This window comes from Benincasa hispida, chromosome 10, assembly GCF_009727055.1.
Source record: "Benincasa hispida cultivar B227 chromosome 10, ASM972705v1, whole genome shotgun sequence".
Lineage (NCBI taxonomy): Eukaryota > Viridiplantae > Streptophyta > Magnoliopsida > Cucurbitales > Cucurbitaceae > Benincasa > Benincasa hispida.
The window spans coordinates 49,066,173-49,082,624 of record NC_052358.1 but is presented as its reverse complement, the minus strand read 5'-3'; the positions used below and the strand labels follow the sequence as shown (position 1 = coordinate 49,082,624).

The window sequence follows — 16,452 nt, the reverse complement described above, 5'->3', positions numbered from 1 at the left end:
TTATTGAAATATGATTTACATCGTCACATTTTAATCTTTAATTTTTAAGTGAATTTATATAAATGATGCAGCAAATAATGCCACGATATTTTTTTTCACATTAACCATCTCGTCATTTTCTATTTTAATTGAAAGAGGAAAAAAAACTTTTCAAAGATATTTTAATCAAATTTCAAAATTTGAAAATGAAACTTAGAAACATAATTGAAACAAATCTAAAAAATTCAATATATTTTATATAATTTAACCAACTTTTTGAGCTTATAATTTAAAAAATTCCATGTCATCATTACATATGATTTATAATAAATAGTATTAGGTCAAATCTCATCCAATCTATTTAAAATATATATCTTAAATAAAAAAAAGGTTAGAGATTCAAATCTCTATCCTTACATATGAACTTAGAAAAAGAAAATAACAAACTGCTAGCATAGAACGTTATATATTTATTTAACTAAAATTTTTGTCACTTCAAACATAATCAACCGATCAAGATATATGCAATCAATAAAGAGGTTAGAATTAGAAGTTTGTTGTTATTATTATGGAGGAACGGAACCTCTAACCACTCATATGATTAGAAATATGAGAATGATAAAAGAAAAATCTACTTCTAGTAATAAAAATGGAATTTCAATTTATATTTTAAATTGATTCATTAAGTAAAGTTTAGAGTTTCAATAATAACAATTATTAATTCAAAAATTCAATTGCTCTCAAAATTTAGAGGTGTAAATTAATTTTAGGGGAAAAAAAATACATTTTTTGTTCTAAATTCTTGGTCTAGTTTCTATTTGATATTCACAATGATAAACTTTTAGTAATTAAATTTTGATTTTGGTTTTAGTTTAGTCAATGAATTTTAAAATGTAACAATTTCACCTTTAAAATGTGAGTTTTATTTCAATTTTGTCATAAGTTTCAAGATTTACACTTTTAATCTCAATTTTATACCAAATACTAACTTTTCATCTTTAGTGGTAAAGTCTATTATTAGTTAATTTAAAAGAATTATAATTAATAAAATTCATTATTATTTTTCATCGCCAATAAAATTAAATTTAAAAATTCACTTCATTAATATTTAAAATTAATTAATAAAAATTAACACCTAATACTGAAAGTGAGCATTAAGTAAAAAATAGAGGTGATAAAAATGTAAATCTTGAAATTTAAGTGACCAAATCAAAACAAAACTCGAATTTTAAGGGTAAAATTATAATATTTTGAATATAAAGATTAAATTAAAACAAAACTCAATCTATAAAAATTAAAAGTGGAACATTTTAGAATTTAGAGAGTAATAAAAACTAAATTCAAAATTTAGGGATGGTAAAGAAATTCTCCCATTAATTTTTTTTTAAAACCACAAAAGCTAGATCAATTTGAACTATCTTTTTATTTTTAATTATATATATATTTATATATTCCTGCTGTTATGTACTAGCATAATAGTGCTCAAGTACAACTACTTAAAGCATACTTTTGAGTAATTTCCTCTTTCTTTTTCTTTTTCTTTTTTCTTAAAAAAAGTAATTAAAGTGTAATAATAATAAATGTACACGTAGACTTCATGGCGGAAAAAGCCCCCCAAGTAACGACCGTACATCAAAAAGAAAACTTAAACCGCCGTTAACTTCCAACGTCACTGTTGTGGAAGATTCCCCAAATGCCCTAACGTCGTTAATTAAACCGTTTAGAACGCCCCGTTCTCTCAGTCCTTTCTGTATTGTGAAGAAAACCCAGCTTCTTCAGGATTTCACCTTCATTTCTCCCTCTAAAACCCTCTCTCTCTCTCTCTCTCTCTCTCGATTTTGAGATTGGGCTCTGTGAAGGTACGCTTTAGATCATTTCGTTGTATTATTGATTGCTCTTGTTTCAACTAATTGAGTTTCAGAATCTAATGATTCCTTTGTTTTCATTTTCATTTTTTTTCCATTTTTTATGTTTAGTTTTAGTTTTTTCTTTTTGGGTGGCATTTGATTGAATTTGTTTGCGTTTTTTTTTGCTAATTGTTCGGATCTCGCTGACTTGTTTAATGATTGAATCTCTGTTTTTTGTTTTTGGTTTTTTTTTTTTTAATTCAAATTTCTAATTTTAGGGTTTTTGATTTAGACTTACTTACAGTTTCCACAAATTTTGCAGATTGAACCGAATCTGTGTCCATTTATTCCGTGAAAAGAACAGTTTCTTATGCGGTTGTGTTTGTCTGTGTTTTTAGTGAGTGTGATTAATTAATTAGTTCGGGGAAGGTAGAAAGTCGACACGTTGTAATAGTAATGGAGGACGGTTTTGATTGGAAGTCTCGGTTTGCTTAAGGAACTGGGAAAAGTTTAGGATTTTAATCTGGTTGTTTATGTACTTTTGTGTGGTGGTGGTGGTGGTGATCGTATAATGATTTGTAAATGAGAACCGAAATCCAAGAATTCATTTCCCATAGGGTAACTTTTGTGTACTCTTTACGTTATGTCTTCAGTTTAGGAGATGCTTGTCTGAACTCTGAACCACGTTAGTTTTTATTCTATTTTTAGCTGGAAAAGGATCGTATAGTTATTTTGGATTGGGGGATTTTAATAAATGTTCTATAGGTAGATTTCAATGTTCTGTGGATAGTTATTTTTTTTAATTTATTTTTTATTTTTATTTATTATTATTATTAATTTTTTTTGCATATTCAAGTGTGTACTTCGTTTGCTGGCCTTATAATCCTACCTTATGAAAACTCTATTCTTTTTATCATGATTATGGACAAAATACAGTTTGACGTTTCCTTGAGAGGCATGGTGCTGGAGTTATTCTCAGAGTTCTAATTTTGAAGAGCTTCATCAACTCTTGTGGCGAAGTTATAAAAACCAAAATTTTGGTCCTTCTTCAGCATGGGATCTGCGTGTTGTGTTGCCGCAAGGGACAAGACTATAGTAAGTGGATCTGGAAGTGAAACCTTATGCAGGAATATAAGGTATTCGCCTAGTTGGAGCTTTCGATGGGATAATCGTGGGCGGGTAGCTGGCGAAGAGACTTCGATCAATTGGTTTTCTGATGGTGTTAGCCGCAATGATAGAGTGGAACTGAAGTGTGAGTCAGCATATGCATCAGAGGATGGAAGTCCGCTCGAACATCTCCGTAGACGTGCATGGCAAAAGTCCCCACCACCAGAAAGCACAACTAATAATTTGAGGACTCCTAGTTCAGGTAATTCAGATGGTAGGACACAAAACTTTTTAAGTTCTAACTTGAGAATATAACGAGCTTGATATAACTGATAAACTTAATTTTAATTTCCCCCTTACATTCTCCAGTTTGATTTTGCATTTGTCAGTCTCCTGTGTTAACAATATGGATGCTCTAAACTCTTTGTTAGTTTATTCTCAATCTCATCAGTCTTAGAACCTGGATCTGAGTTATTGTTTGAAATCAATAAAGCATGGGTATTATTGAAGATATGACAGAAATAACTTGGACGCAGTGACACTTCAATAATAATAGAATGGAGTACTTGAAAGATTATACTCAACTGTCATGGGTCACCTCAACTGAACAAGCAAAAGAACATGGGAGAACAATATTAAGACTCTTACTGCCACCTGCCACCTAGCAAGCAAAACACCTAGGTCTCTAATAGTGGCAAATTCTGATTACTCTAGTTGGTTTTGTTCTGTGGCTCACTCTGTCTCTCTCTGATTTTTGGGTGGATTGTCTATCTTCCTGTCTATCTTCCCTTCATGATCTATTTAACTGAGTCACATGAAAGATATAAGTGATCAATGGTTTTCAGCTTTGTAGTCGTTTTGGGATGCAGTTTTGATGAGAGCATCAAAATACTAGCAACCAAATCATCAACTTAGAGTGACGAGTTAGTGTATGGTTATTTTTCTGTTTTGCACCCAACATGTAATGGAAAATTCCTGCTTATTATGAATGCATGGTTAACGGAGCTAATTTTTTAGTTATATATATATTTTTATTGAAAATATGTGGTAGAGGTGCAATTAATAATTGAAAGAACTGATGAAACTGAGTGGTTCCAACATAACCTACGATAGTTCATTCTGAGTGATGAAATCAATTGTAAAAAAACTTATCGGTTGGTTGGTGACCCTTGTTATGTCTGAGAGACCAACTGGATTCCCTCTCTAATGCGCTATTTGTCATCTTTTTCAATTTCACATTTTCACTTGCTTTCTCAATTAATGTTTCCTCTTGTTCTTACTATAAGCGCTGCCCTACCCAACGTTATCACCTCCATCAGTACCTTCATTTTTTTCTTCTCACCCTTTCCCTTTCTTCATCTCTTGTTCTTCCTACCAGCACTGCTCCACCCTGCCTCACCCACCCCAATTGTTCCTATTGTTACCTTCGTTTGATCTTTGGTCTTTGGTTTTAACCCTACTCTATCCAAGCCCAACCAAGTTTAACTCGTGACATGCAACTTGCGAACAGAGAGGATTGAATAAAATGAAGTTTATTTTATTTTTATTATTATTATTATTTATTTTTATTATTATTTTTTTTTTTTTGGGGGGGGGGGTGTTTTTAGATAATAATTTATCAACTTATGGATGTGAATTATCAATGTTTATTGAATTGGTGGTATTATTCTTGGTTTTTGCTCTTTCTGAGATTCTTGTTTTGCCAACAAAATAACTAAAGAAATGGTTTACTAATGGTACTTTCAATAGAGCCTTATGGATACAAGATGATGGTACCTTCTATAAATAAAATTTGTTCAATTGAGAAATCTTGCAAATACTTTGTTATAAAGCTTCCACTTTCTTACCCTTTTAGTTTGTTCCCTTCACCCAATTAAATTATTTAATTACCACTTTAAAAAGATAAGTAGCCTTTTGTATCGTGTTCATGTCTCACATCATCTAATTGTTCATGGCAGGTCAATCAAATTCAAGGAATATATCGACAGATGTGAGTTTAGAACAGGTAACATAAGGTCTTTTCCAGTTAGTTTTTTTCGTTTATTTCCCGGTTTTCTAAACCCGATAATCCTAGTCCATTTAAATTCAATTTTCTCTGTTCCAAGCAGGTGAAGGAGGCTATAGAATCTCCCACGGCTTCATATAAGTCTCCTGCAAAATTGTCACTTTCATTGCCCTCAACTTCATCTTTGTCAACATCTCCTTTGTCATCTCAGAGTTATCTGCCTCCAACCAATTCATCCCTAACAAGATGTTCCCACCGATCTCCAGGACATCAGCTGTTGCGTCAGGTGTCTGACAGCCGAATTCGAGGATTAAAATCACCAAGTAGCTATTTAGCTTCGGAAGATAGACCAAGGCTTCCATCTTGGAGCAATGAATCAGTCCGGGACTCACATGGAGGGTCTTCAGATTGTTGGTCTGTGCATGCTTTCTCTGAACTCATGGCCACTTCTCATAGAGAAAGGTGGTCTTTTGATAGTGACTCGTTTGGCTTCAACGGTGAGAAAATAGCCAGATCTAGTAGTCAGATTTCAACTTCCTCAGTTGATTTGCAAACTTGCGGAGTTTGCTCGAAACTGTTGACCGAGAAATCCTCGTGGAGTAGCCAAAGGATTATTGCTAACAATGAACTTTCTGTTGCTGCTGTACTAACCTGTGGACATGTTTATCATGCCGATTGCTTGGAGAGTATGACACCTGAGATTTACAAGTACGACCCCGCTTGTCCTGTTTGTACTTTTGGGGAGAAGCATACTCAAAAGTTGTCCGAAAAAGCGCTTAAAGCTGAAATGGACTGGAAGAGTCTATACAAGAGACCCAAAAACTGTACTGCAGATAGCGATTTTGATGCCGTTTTTGCTGCAAACGAACCTTTCAAAAACAATGCGCGTCTTGAAAGGGGATCGAAAATGTCTGACAGTTCTAGCTTGAGAAGCTCCTCAGGAAAGCCTTTCTTGAAACGGCACTTCTCCTTTGGCTCAAAGGGATCGTCTAGAGTAATGTCTGATAATCACTCCACAAGAAGGAAAGGATTCTTCTGGGCAAAATCTAGCAAAGTATGATAGATTCTAACGGCCGCTTCACGTCATGTCGGGAAGTTGTGTTTCGTGAAACAGAGGAACTATCGACTTCTGTGGCTTGTCAATGGAAACATGGCCATAAGAAGTAAGTTCTGTTCCCACGTCCATTGCAGCCAGTGAAATGCTGCTCCTCCCTCAAATCCAGATGCCTTCCACAAATTGTTTGTAGTCTTGAAACAGGGAATTGTCGGTCAACTTCATAACTCCAATTTAAAACGTCTGTATACATATCAAAGATATGATATATAAATGTTATTTGAGTTGAAATTCTTTGTTATGGGTTCTTGTTTATACACAGTTTCATTTGTGTAAAACAGATTCCAATACTAATCTTCCTATGATCTGTGAGTCTGAGCAGCATACTCCCATTTATTTTTCTGGTCACAAGCATGTTACATTTGTTTACAGTTTTGATGCCTCAACCTTTCATAATTTTAGATGTTTTATAAGTTTTAATAAAAGCTTATTATAATTTCTCTCTCCCTTGGTCAAAGTCGTCATTTATGGTTGGATCTTTTGGGAAAATTTTCAGTATTACTGTAACACAGAATTGTCCATGCTAATTTTATTCATTGTTTACCATGATAGGAATATTAAGAATAATGTTGAGTTCACAAAATAAATTAACAATAAATGAATATATCATTTTACATGTTGAGTTCACAAAATAAATTAACAATAAATGAATTATATCATTTTACGATGGTGTCAAATTGTGGATGAGAGTAGGAACTTTTCTAGTGTAAGAAAAATTTGAAGGTCAAGGTTTTGAGTTTGTGGGAAATGATATTATTGACTATAAGAGTCATTTTTTATGTGGGGAATCATTTATGATTGCTTTTAGATATCTCGATAAGTAACGTAGTTCAAAATTGGAAAATTTTCAATGATGCAAGAAGTACATATTTTTATTAAGCATTTGACACATCATCTGATGATATATTATTTTATTTCATGATCTAAAGTAATTTTTAAATATTTATTTTATAGCAGGTAAAGAATGTTAAATTACTTACATCAAAATGAAAAGAAAACTATTTTTTTGGTTATAATAATGTTCATTAAGATCAGATCATAACTAGATTAACTATCACAACCAAATGCCCAACTACCAATTGAAAGTATATGTTAATAATTTGACAATTTTTAGGTGTCCACCCGATAAGTTTCAATTTTATATTTAATACTAAACTTTAGGAATGTCTAATAAATATCTAAATAATATTGTGTCCTATAGATCCTTTTGACATAAAATAAAGTTTAAAAATTCATTCATCTATGGATATAAAATTGAATTTTATATTTAATGAAATCCTAAACGGTTAATTTTGTATCTAATATGTCTACCAAAACTTATCATGTTTTAAATTATGGGTGTTTAAAATTCGATCTAAACCTATTAATCGAACTGAACCACTTGGTTCAATTTGATTTCTTTTCCAATCCTTTGAGTTATTCCGTTCATTGACAGGGAGAACTAATTTTTTCACTTCAGTTCTCAGTTCAGTACTTAAAGAATGTTTGGATTAACTTTTCAAGTGTTTAATTTTGAAAATAAATCACTTTAAAAAAAAAATTGAAGTGTTTGACAGTCATTTAAAATAGCTTTTGAGACAATGTCAAAATTCATTTTAAATACTTTTCATCCAAATAATTTAAATAAAAATGGTTTTTTAAAATATTTTTTTCTTTAATTAATCCAAACAAGCCCTTACACAAAAACTCGATATAAGACCATTAGCCCAATATCAGCAGCCCACAACCCATGTGTTCCTTTGGGATAAGTAGAGGAATGGTCAAATTTAAATACCAATTTTGAAATATAATCAAAAGAATTTGTTATTCAATATCCAAACCTTTTCTTTCATAATTTAATTAATATTTATCAAGTTACTAAAATACCCCTAAAAAATATCAGATTTAAATCTTGAATTAGAGTAATCAAAACAAATATGAAATGAAAATTAAACCAAAGGAACTTCCACAAATTAAGAGATCGTTCGAAAATAAAAATTAAATCATAAGTGGATATCTACCAATAAAATAATCTTAGATATATATACATTACAATTAACTAAAAATATCACCATTTAAAAAGATATATACATTATAATTAACAAAAACGCAGTAGGAAAAAAAAAAGTATCAACTAGCAAACAACTCACAACCATCGAAATAAATTAATAACGAATGCTATATGACAAATCTAAGCATCAGTTATAAATTCTTTTATATTTTGCGAGACTCTCGCTTGAAAGCTACCAAATATATTTAGGGGACATTTGATGTCGAATTTAAGCCCATATATGTTAAGTCTGAAGATTAGATGGGAGGTTTAGATAACCTGAGTTTAAAAAATTATGTTTAGAGTGCGGTTTTTGAAGTCTGAGTTTAAAAAATCAATGTTTAGAGTGCAAATTTAGGAAGTTTGAGGATGAAGTGTAGATTTATATATATTAAGTTTGTGATTTTTTTTTTTATTTCATCCATCATTAGATTTTAGATTAGTTCAGAGTTGTCATTTTAATTATTTTAATATAATTAAGTTTAAAATAAACTAAAAAATTAGAAGAATATTTGTTTTTTTTTTAATTTTGAAATAGAGATGTAACTAAATTTATAATTTTATTTAATTTATTATTTTAAATTTTGATTTTAATGGGCTTTGAGATAAAACGAATGGGGTTGATATCCTAAATCTCATGGTCTTATAGTTTGTAATTGTATTTATATAAACATTTTATTTATCTAATAAAATAAGAGGTATTTTATTCGATATTTAGTTCCATTAACCTAAAAACCAATAAACTAAGATCCTAAGTTATCTATTGTAACTTAAACATGTATGTGGAGACATACAGATAGACTCTGTTTAAGTGATAACCTGAACAGTTTGTAGTAGATGGAAAAGCTGGGTACTTTATCCTTGTGACACTATAGATAGGCAGAATTTGTAGTTGTTACAATTGTTGTAAAGTGCTACAAATGATTGGATCCTGATCATTCATGTGGAGACATGTGAGTAAGTTGTGAACTCCTATCTATGAAGGTGGTCCTTTGATTTATATGAGTGAAAGTGGTCAGATTCACTAACTCAATAAGCCTATCAGTTGGGGATTCGTGTGATTAGGGAGCTAATGCAGCTACACAAAAAGGAATTCACTTTTTCCCTTCTGTTAGGGTAAGTAGAGAAATTACTCATTTAAGGGCTGATTCCGGGGCTTGAACAATGTGGCACCACACTGTCTCCTGACCCGAGGAGTGTTCGGTTATAGTTTGACTATAACTAATTGTTCATTAGAGGGATCACTGGTACTTAAAAAGTTAATTGTAACTACAGGGACAAAACAGTAATTTTGACCCAAGTGTACTTGCAAACAATTTGTGAAGGGTCAACGCACGGTTAATTAGTTATATCAAATAGACACATAAATATATGTATAGTACGAAGAGTGAAGCTGTCGGTTTTTAGTGGAGTAACCGGTAGTTAATGAATGTTGATTAATTTAATTAAAGAATGTGATTAATTAATCGAGTATCATTGGAGCTTCAATCAATATGTCCATAAGATCTCCTCGTTAGCTCAATTAGGATTAATAAGAATCGAATTAATTTTGGATTAATTTGAATTGTTCAAATTAATTGAAGAAATTAATTATATGAGATATAATTAATATAATGTATAGGATACATTATAATATAAAATTTTAATGAGAGAAATAAATATTTGAATGTGATTCGAATATTAATTATATGGATATAATTTATATAAAAACTATAAGTCAAAATTAGTATGAATATGATTCACATTAATATTATAGGTTAATTGAGAGATTAGGTTATATTATATGTGATATAAAATAAACTACAGGTTATATGTTATATATGATATAATATACAATTGAATATTAATATATAATAAAGTTGGTTATTATATATTTTATTTAAAATTCAAATTATGGTTTTTAATTTATTTTGAATTTTAAATTTGAGAGGGAGTTATTTTATAACTTCCCTCCTTTAATCTTTCAAAGGACGTGAAAGGAGTTCCATGTTTTTGGTTCACGGAGTGATTTTTTATTCTTCATCTGTTTCATCCTACGTTTAACCTTGAGTATAAAAAACTCTATGTGAAGACTGTGATTCTCTCATCAAAATTCTCTCCATCTTTCTTCTCCCAAATTTGATCTATAGCGAGCCCACAACTCCACTTCGCTTCTCATCCTAGAGAATAACGAGGAAGCCCTCTGGTGGTGTTCGGGTTCTTTGTTGCTACTACATTTTCGTGTTGGTGAGACCGGGGAAGGATCGATCTCGTGCAATGGATCGGGAGAGGAAGCGAGAAGAACGTAATTCTTCAAGGGTGAGTAGAATTCTCTTTCTTTTATCCTCTTTAAGCATGTTATTTTTTAGAATGTTTATCTTATGAATTTAGTTCTTTGTTACTACTGTTTTGTTTCAAATTGAAAATTGAATCGTACGGCATTCACATGTTTCCACTTAGGATTCAATCCCTTCAATTGGCATCAGAGCCAAATCTTGCGATTTTAATTTTCCAATTTGATTTGAAAATCATAGTTTAGGTGAGATTTCTCATTCTGCATTATGAATATGATGAATGTTTCTGCATTATGAATGTGGTTTTTGCAATTGGGCATTTTTTTTAATGTTGGTACCTTAGAATTTGTCACTTTAATTTTAATTAAAGTTGTAAAGGACTCGTTGTTTTGGACGTTTATCTTACTGCTATTGAGTCTATAAGTCCGAGTCTCATTTTTGGAAAGTGTTGTTGAGGATCGGGATAAAAAATGGAGCAATTCGGTGCAAGTTCTAAGCTGTACAGAGGCATTTTGTGTCGCAACATCGCGATGCTGTACCCTAGCATCACGACGCTCCGACGCGAAGCGGAACGAAAATCATTTCCGTAGCGTAGCAACACTAGAGTACAGCATTGTGACGCTCCGATGTTGAAGGCACGTGTGAGTCTGTTCGTGAGGTCATGGGTTCGAGCTTGGTTTTGTTTTGTTTTGTTTTTCAGCAACATTTATTTATTTTATTAATTAGATTAATATAAATTAATTTAATTAATTTTTTTAGGGGTGCCAAAATCCGGTCCAATTTTTTGTTTAATTTAATTTTTGCATTTGATGTATGGTTAAATTATATATATGTCACATTGTTTATGTCATATAGTTTTATTTGAAAATCTCACCTTACGATAAACATTATTCATGCATCATATTTAATATAAACATTATATTTTATAGTTGTATAAATTATTAACATGTTTATGCATTTATAATATAAGAGTTATATTATTAATGAAAAGTAAAATCATGCATCATTTATATGATAGCATGCATTAATAACATGTCCATGCATCATTTATATCATAACTATTATAATATATAGTATGGATCGATGGATGTATGTTATTTTTATTTTCATTACCTTACTATATTAATTTTATGTATGTAGTAATGAAAATGGAATGCATGAAGCATGACACCACTTTAGTAAAATTATAATTGTTATAATTTTTTTAAAGTATGTATAGGTTTTAGTTGTTTCATTAAACTTTATAATTGTTATAAGTTAAAATAAAATTAGAATTAAAATCTATAATAAAGAGTTGCATGCAAAAATAGGATAAATCTTTTTTAAATAGTTTTAAATTGATTTCACTTTAGACCTATGTTCACAATATTCCTAATATGATTAGAAATAGGTTTAATCTTTTCATTTCTTTTAATATGATTAAATTAGATTCAAATAAAAAAAATTAAATTTATAACAAATTTATCTATCGACCTTTGTCTAAAGAATGTTCTGTTTAGGCTGGGGGTCTTAAGTTGACAGAAACGAAATACCCTTACCTCGAAAAGGACCTAGAAGATGAATTAGATAAATTTTTTATAAGCATACAATGAGTGATTAAAGTTTATTAAAATATTTAATAAACATTAATCAACATTGTTAAACTATCAATGTAATTGTTACATTGGACAAAGTTACCAATCAATTAGTAAAAATTATTAGCCGAAATTTTCCTAAGTTAATCAACCCTAGGTAAAACACTCAGTAGGAGAAAAAATGATGTATATGACACTTCAATTTTTCTTTCACGTTTCTCCCTAAAAGTCCACATCGTGAGATCTATGCTTAACCTCGAGGCATCTTTGCTTGTGTCCCCCTACGGATGGTGATTGCATAGGTGAATAACAAGGTGAATGGAGAGAGTGTTTATAGTAAGTGGGAGAGAGATATGTATCAACACATCCCACGGTCTCCTTCATTAATTTGCAGTAAACTTTCATGCTCGGCCTCGAGGAACCTTTGCTTATGTCCCTCTACGAATGATGTTTGCATGAGTTTTAACTCAACCTCTGGAAATGGATAGGATTGCTTTAGTTTTTGCCCCAATTCATTTTTTTCCTACGGTTGGCTTATTGGACAGAACTCTAGAATCTAAAATGAAGAGTTACATACAAGAAATTGTTAAGTAAGTTAATGAATTTTGGACCGAACAATGGTGACTAACATTATAGGAATAAGAGTTATTGTGGTGTAATTATTAGTTGACAATGTCTTAATTCAGTGAAGAGGTAACTGGTCACCCTACGGTGGCTTTTATCCTGAACCACTGAAGCATCATTACAAAATAGATGTCACTTAGGATACATTAGATTTTTGCTAAATTGATTGGTTTGAATTGGATAATTCCTTAATAACTAATATAAATAATTTGTATGGTTTCAGCAAACTTCGAAATGATTAGTGCTACTTTGAACCTTCAAAAAGTTAATCAACTAACTGGTGAAAACTACATTAGTTAGGAAAACTCAATTAACACTATGCTAATAATCGATGACTTGAGGTTCATCCTTATTGAGGAATGTCCTCAAGTACCCAATGCTGGAGCATCTTGAAATGTTCGGGATGTGCATGACAGATGGGTCAAGGTGAATAAGAATGTCCGAGCTATATCTTGGCCAGCTTATCTGAAGTATTGGCTAAGAAACATGAATGGTCATAGCTCGTGAGATCATAGATTCATTAAGGGACATGTTTGGACATCGGTCCACACAGCTCCGTCATGACGCTCTTAAGCACATCTTGAATGCACCTATGAAAGAAGGGGCCTCTGTTTGTGAACATGTTCTGAACGTGATAGTCCACTTTAACGTGACGGAGATGAACGGGTCTGTCATCAACAAAGTCAATTAGGTTAGCTTTATGCTAGAGACTCTACCTGAGAGTTTCCTTTAGTTCAGTAGCAATATTATTATGAACAAGCTTGACTACAATCTGACGGTTGGATTTTATGCCCTAAAACTCATAGATAGTAAATGTAATTAATTAACTATCTTCAATAAAGAGTTATCGATGTAATTTCAATAAATGTTATTGATTGCGTTACATCATCAATAAAGAGTTATGAATGTCATTTCAATAAATATTATTGATTTTTATATTTTATTTTGTCTTGATAACTCTAAATCCAATAAACTAACCTCCAAGGTTGTCTTATGAGTCTTGAACAATATGTGGAGACATACAAGGATCAATGTTCAATATACAACCTAAAGGGTCTATAGTATAGGGATAAGGTTGGGTACCTTATCCTGGTAACTGATGGCGGGAAATTAGAAGTCAATTTTACTCGACAACCAAAATCCCGTGGACGCGATATGCGATACATGTTCTTAAGATATGCGTTGATAGTCATGCATCAATGCTCATACGTTGGAATGAATATGCGTTAATAAATGTATGCAATGACCATGCATTCTGTCACAAGTTTTCTTGCGTTCACGTCAAGTATAATGCGAACACAAGTTTCTCGGGAAATCCGAGGTCGAACACAGGGACTTGTAGCTATATGTATGTGGTGATGTGCATGCGGTGGTTAAATAAAAGAATGTTTGAGGGGTTGTTAAGTTAATCCTACTCCTACTCCTATCTAACAGACAATGCAATGAGAATATGCATGAGAGGTAAAGATACGACAACATTTGACATGAAATAAATGAATGGGAAAATAGATAAAATGCGAAGATGTTTTCATTGCAACCCTTAAGAGTGACCGCAAAGACAACCTTAGTCAACGCAAGCCATGCGATCATGCAACACACATACAATAGTAAACCACCTCTCGGTGCGAATGCTACGGCTTCTAATGCTAGAACGCATGCGATATATGCGATAAGTCTATAGGACCTACATACAAACCTCTATTCTTATTTATACAATGACAAAATGACACACACGCAAATAAGGCGACCACATAATATCATTCCTATTCCTAGGGTGCATGCGATGCAGGTTAACAAACGGAGCTTATCTCTATGTTCCCCGTTCTTGTCTATGCGCTCCAAATCCGCTCTCTCAAGTTTTAGATTTGGGTTTTAGACTACTCTCTCAAGTATGCCTAAATGATGAATCATGCGCTCATAGAATAAGGTAATCGCATGAACTTGGCTGACCTAAGCTTATTCCTATCTCTAGTGAACAATGCATACATTGCTTAATGCGACCAATCACTTACCTTCTCGAGTAGTTGGTTGTTGCTGACTTTACTCATAAACAAGCAATGTGTTAGCCTATAGACAGGCGTTGCCGTAGCTTCACACTAAGCAAGAAGGTTACTCACACACTCGCACAATGCACACCTCTCGGTAGGTTGCTACATGCTTCATATCTTTAATCCACATGACTAAGTATGCAATACCCAAGCAATCTCACTAAGTGTTGCAATGAAAGTAAAAATGCTAAGCAAAGAAGATGGAGAGGGAGTCGAAGGAAACAAAGAAATGCATTGAAAGAAAATTGTATTAATTCCTTAATCACAAAATGTCATACAATACAATATAAGAAAAGAAAGGAAAAAGAAATGACCGGCTGGAAGCAAAGACTTGCTTCCAACGGATGTGCGTCAAGGTTGCCGGTGGTGCCATAGATGGGCGGAGGAACTGACTCTTCCGGTCGAAGGCTCCGATCGTTACTCGGAATGGATGAAGGAGGTGAAGAACTCTCAGCATCTTTTCACGCATTTTTTCTAGATCACAAGGATCCGCCCTAGGCGAACCTCAAGCGAAAACCTTCGATTCCTTGAATTTCTGCTCATTGGCTTCTATTTATAGAGCCTGGGTCGTCTCTTATACACATCTAGATGTGTATAAGAGACAGTCCCTGGATGATCGAATTTCTGCTCATTGGCTTCTATTTATAGAGCCTGGGTCATCGACAACATTAATTGGACTACTCTAAGTCTGACGTTTGGCGCGTTAGTCCTTTCTGAACCTCTGCCATTAACGACATGGTAGGTGAAATGTCAGCATCAACTTTGGATTTTCTCGAGGTAGATGTGTTGATCCGTTCATTCCACCTACCTTACGTTGATCCCATTAGAATGCGTTGTTGCGTAGCCGCAATCATTCAATGGTCGTATTCGCTTCATACCGCAACTTTACATGATGACCGCAATCGCTTGATGAGCGTAACTCCCATGCGATGGACGCATACGGCTGATTACCGCAACATCCATGCGTTGATCGATACGTTTGCCTTTGCGATGGAGTGTTTCTCCACATACGGTTGTCTATGCGGTGGTCCAGTTTTCACGTTTGCGTTCATTTCCTGCATTAGCCACAAAAATAGAACATTGAACGTATAGCTAACGCAAAATAATGAGTTGGCTGAGATTCGACATGCTGATCGACGCAAGCTCATTTTCTCGTGAATTCCTAACATAATTGCCACATTTTCTTCCTAACAACCTTCATAATTCTAAGTAAAAGGCCTAAGATGACATGCATTTCTGCTTGTCATCAGTAACACTATGGATACAACTCACTTTATATTTGATACAAATGAAATGAACCAACGCATTCGTGTAGGTGAAATGCGAGTAGAGGTGTTCTATGCAAGAGTTTGCATAAAATCGAACCGCGAAGTAGTAACCACTAGATGTAACACCATTGACTAGTTAGGTTTCTATTCCAATAGAATGACATAGGCAACTTAGTCTTAATATTAAGTATATTATGAACTCCTGTTCACGAAGGATTGTCTTATAATTTGTTTGGGTGAAAGTGGTCAATTTGCCGACTCAATAAGCCTACCATTTTGAGGACAAGACTGAGTGAGGAGCTAGGAACATAATATTATAAGATGGAATTCACTCATTCCCGAATTTAGGGTAAGTAGATGAGTGTTCCCTTAAGTGTTATCTTTGGGACTTGAACAAAGGGTCCTGGCCTCTCATTGGCCCGAGAGGGGTTTCTATTTAATGGTTGGATCAAAAACAAGTTTTTCATTAGAGAAGCATTAATACGTAAGGATACAGAGGTAACCCAAGGGTAAAACAGTAATTTGACCCAATTGATGTTACGAACACTCGTGAAGGATTAACTTGCGACTATTGGCCTATATCC

General features: G+C 32.9%; 1 protein-coding gene across 2 annotated transcripts; it reads left to right on the top strand.

Annotated features, from left to right (window-relative positions):
* The first annotated feature begins 1,721 nt into the window (after positions 1-1,721).
* On the top strand, positions 1,722-6,423 carry LOC120088479. 2 transcript variants are annotated; one of them, XM_039045816.1, is made up of 4 exons: positions 1,722-1,838; positions 2,763-3,195; positions 4,892-4,938; positions 5,042-6,423. In XM_039045816.1, the coding sequence occupies exons 2-4, from the start codon at positions 2,880-2,882 to the stop codon at positions 5,996-5,998; spliced, it is 1,320 nt and encodes a 439-aa protein (XP_038901744.1). In that variant the 5' UTR covers positions 1,722-1,838; positions 2,763-2,879; the 3' UTR covers positions 5,999-6,423. The 2 variants fall into 2 exon arrangements, with proteins under 2 accessions (XP_038901744.1, XP_038901743.1); XM_039045815.1 differs by having other exon boundaries at positions 2,763-3,207.
* The last annotated feature ends 10,029 nt before the right edge of the window (positions 6,424-16,452 follow it).

What these genes read in the sequence shown, in the direction of transcription:
- LOC120088479 (XM_039045815.1), top strand. Translation starts at nt 2,880, where the DNA reads ATGGGATCTGCGTGTTGTGTTGCCGCAAGGGACAAGACTATAGTAAGT. An exon ending in TAGTTCAGGTAATTCAGATG is followed by an intron (nt 3,208 to 4,891) that starts GTAGGACACAAA and finishes TGTTCATGGCAG; the next exon opens with GTCAATCAAATTCAAGGAAT. An exon ending in CAGATGTGAGTTTAGAACAG is followed by an intron (nt 4,939 to 5,041) that starts GTAACATAAGGT and finishes TGTTCCAAGCAG; the next exon opens with GTGAAGGAGGCTATAGAATC.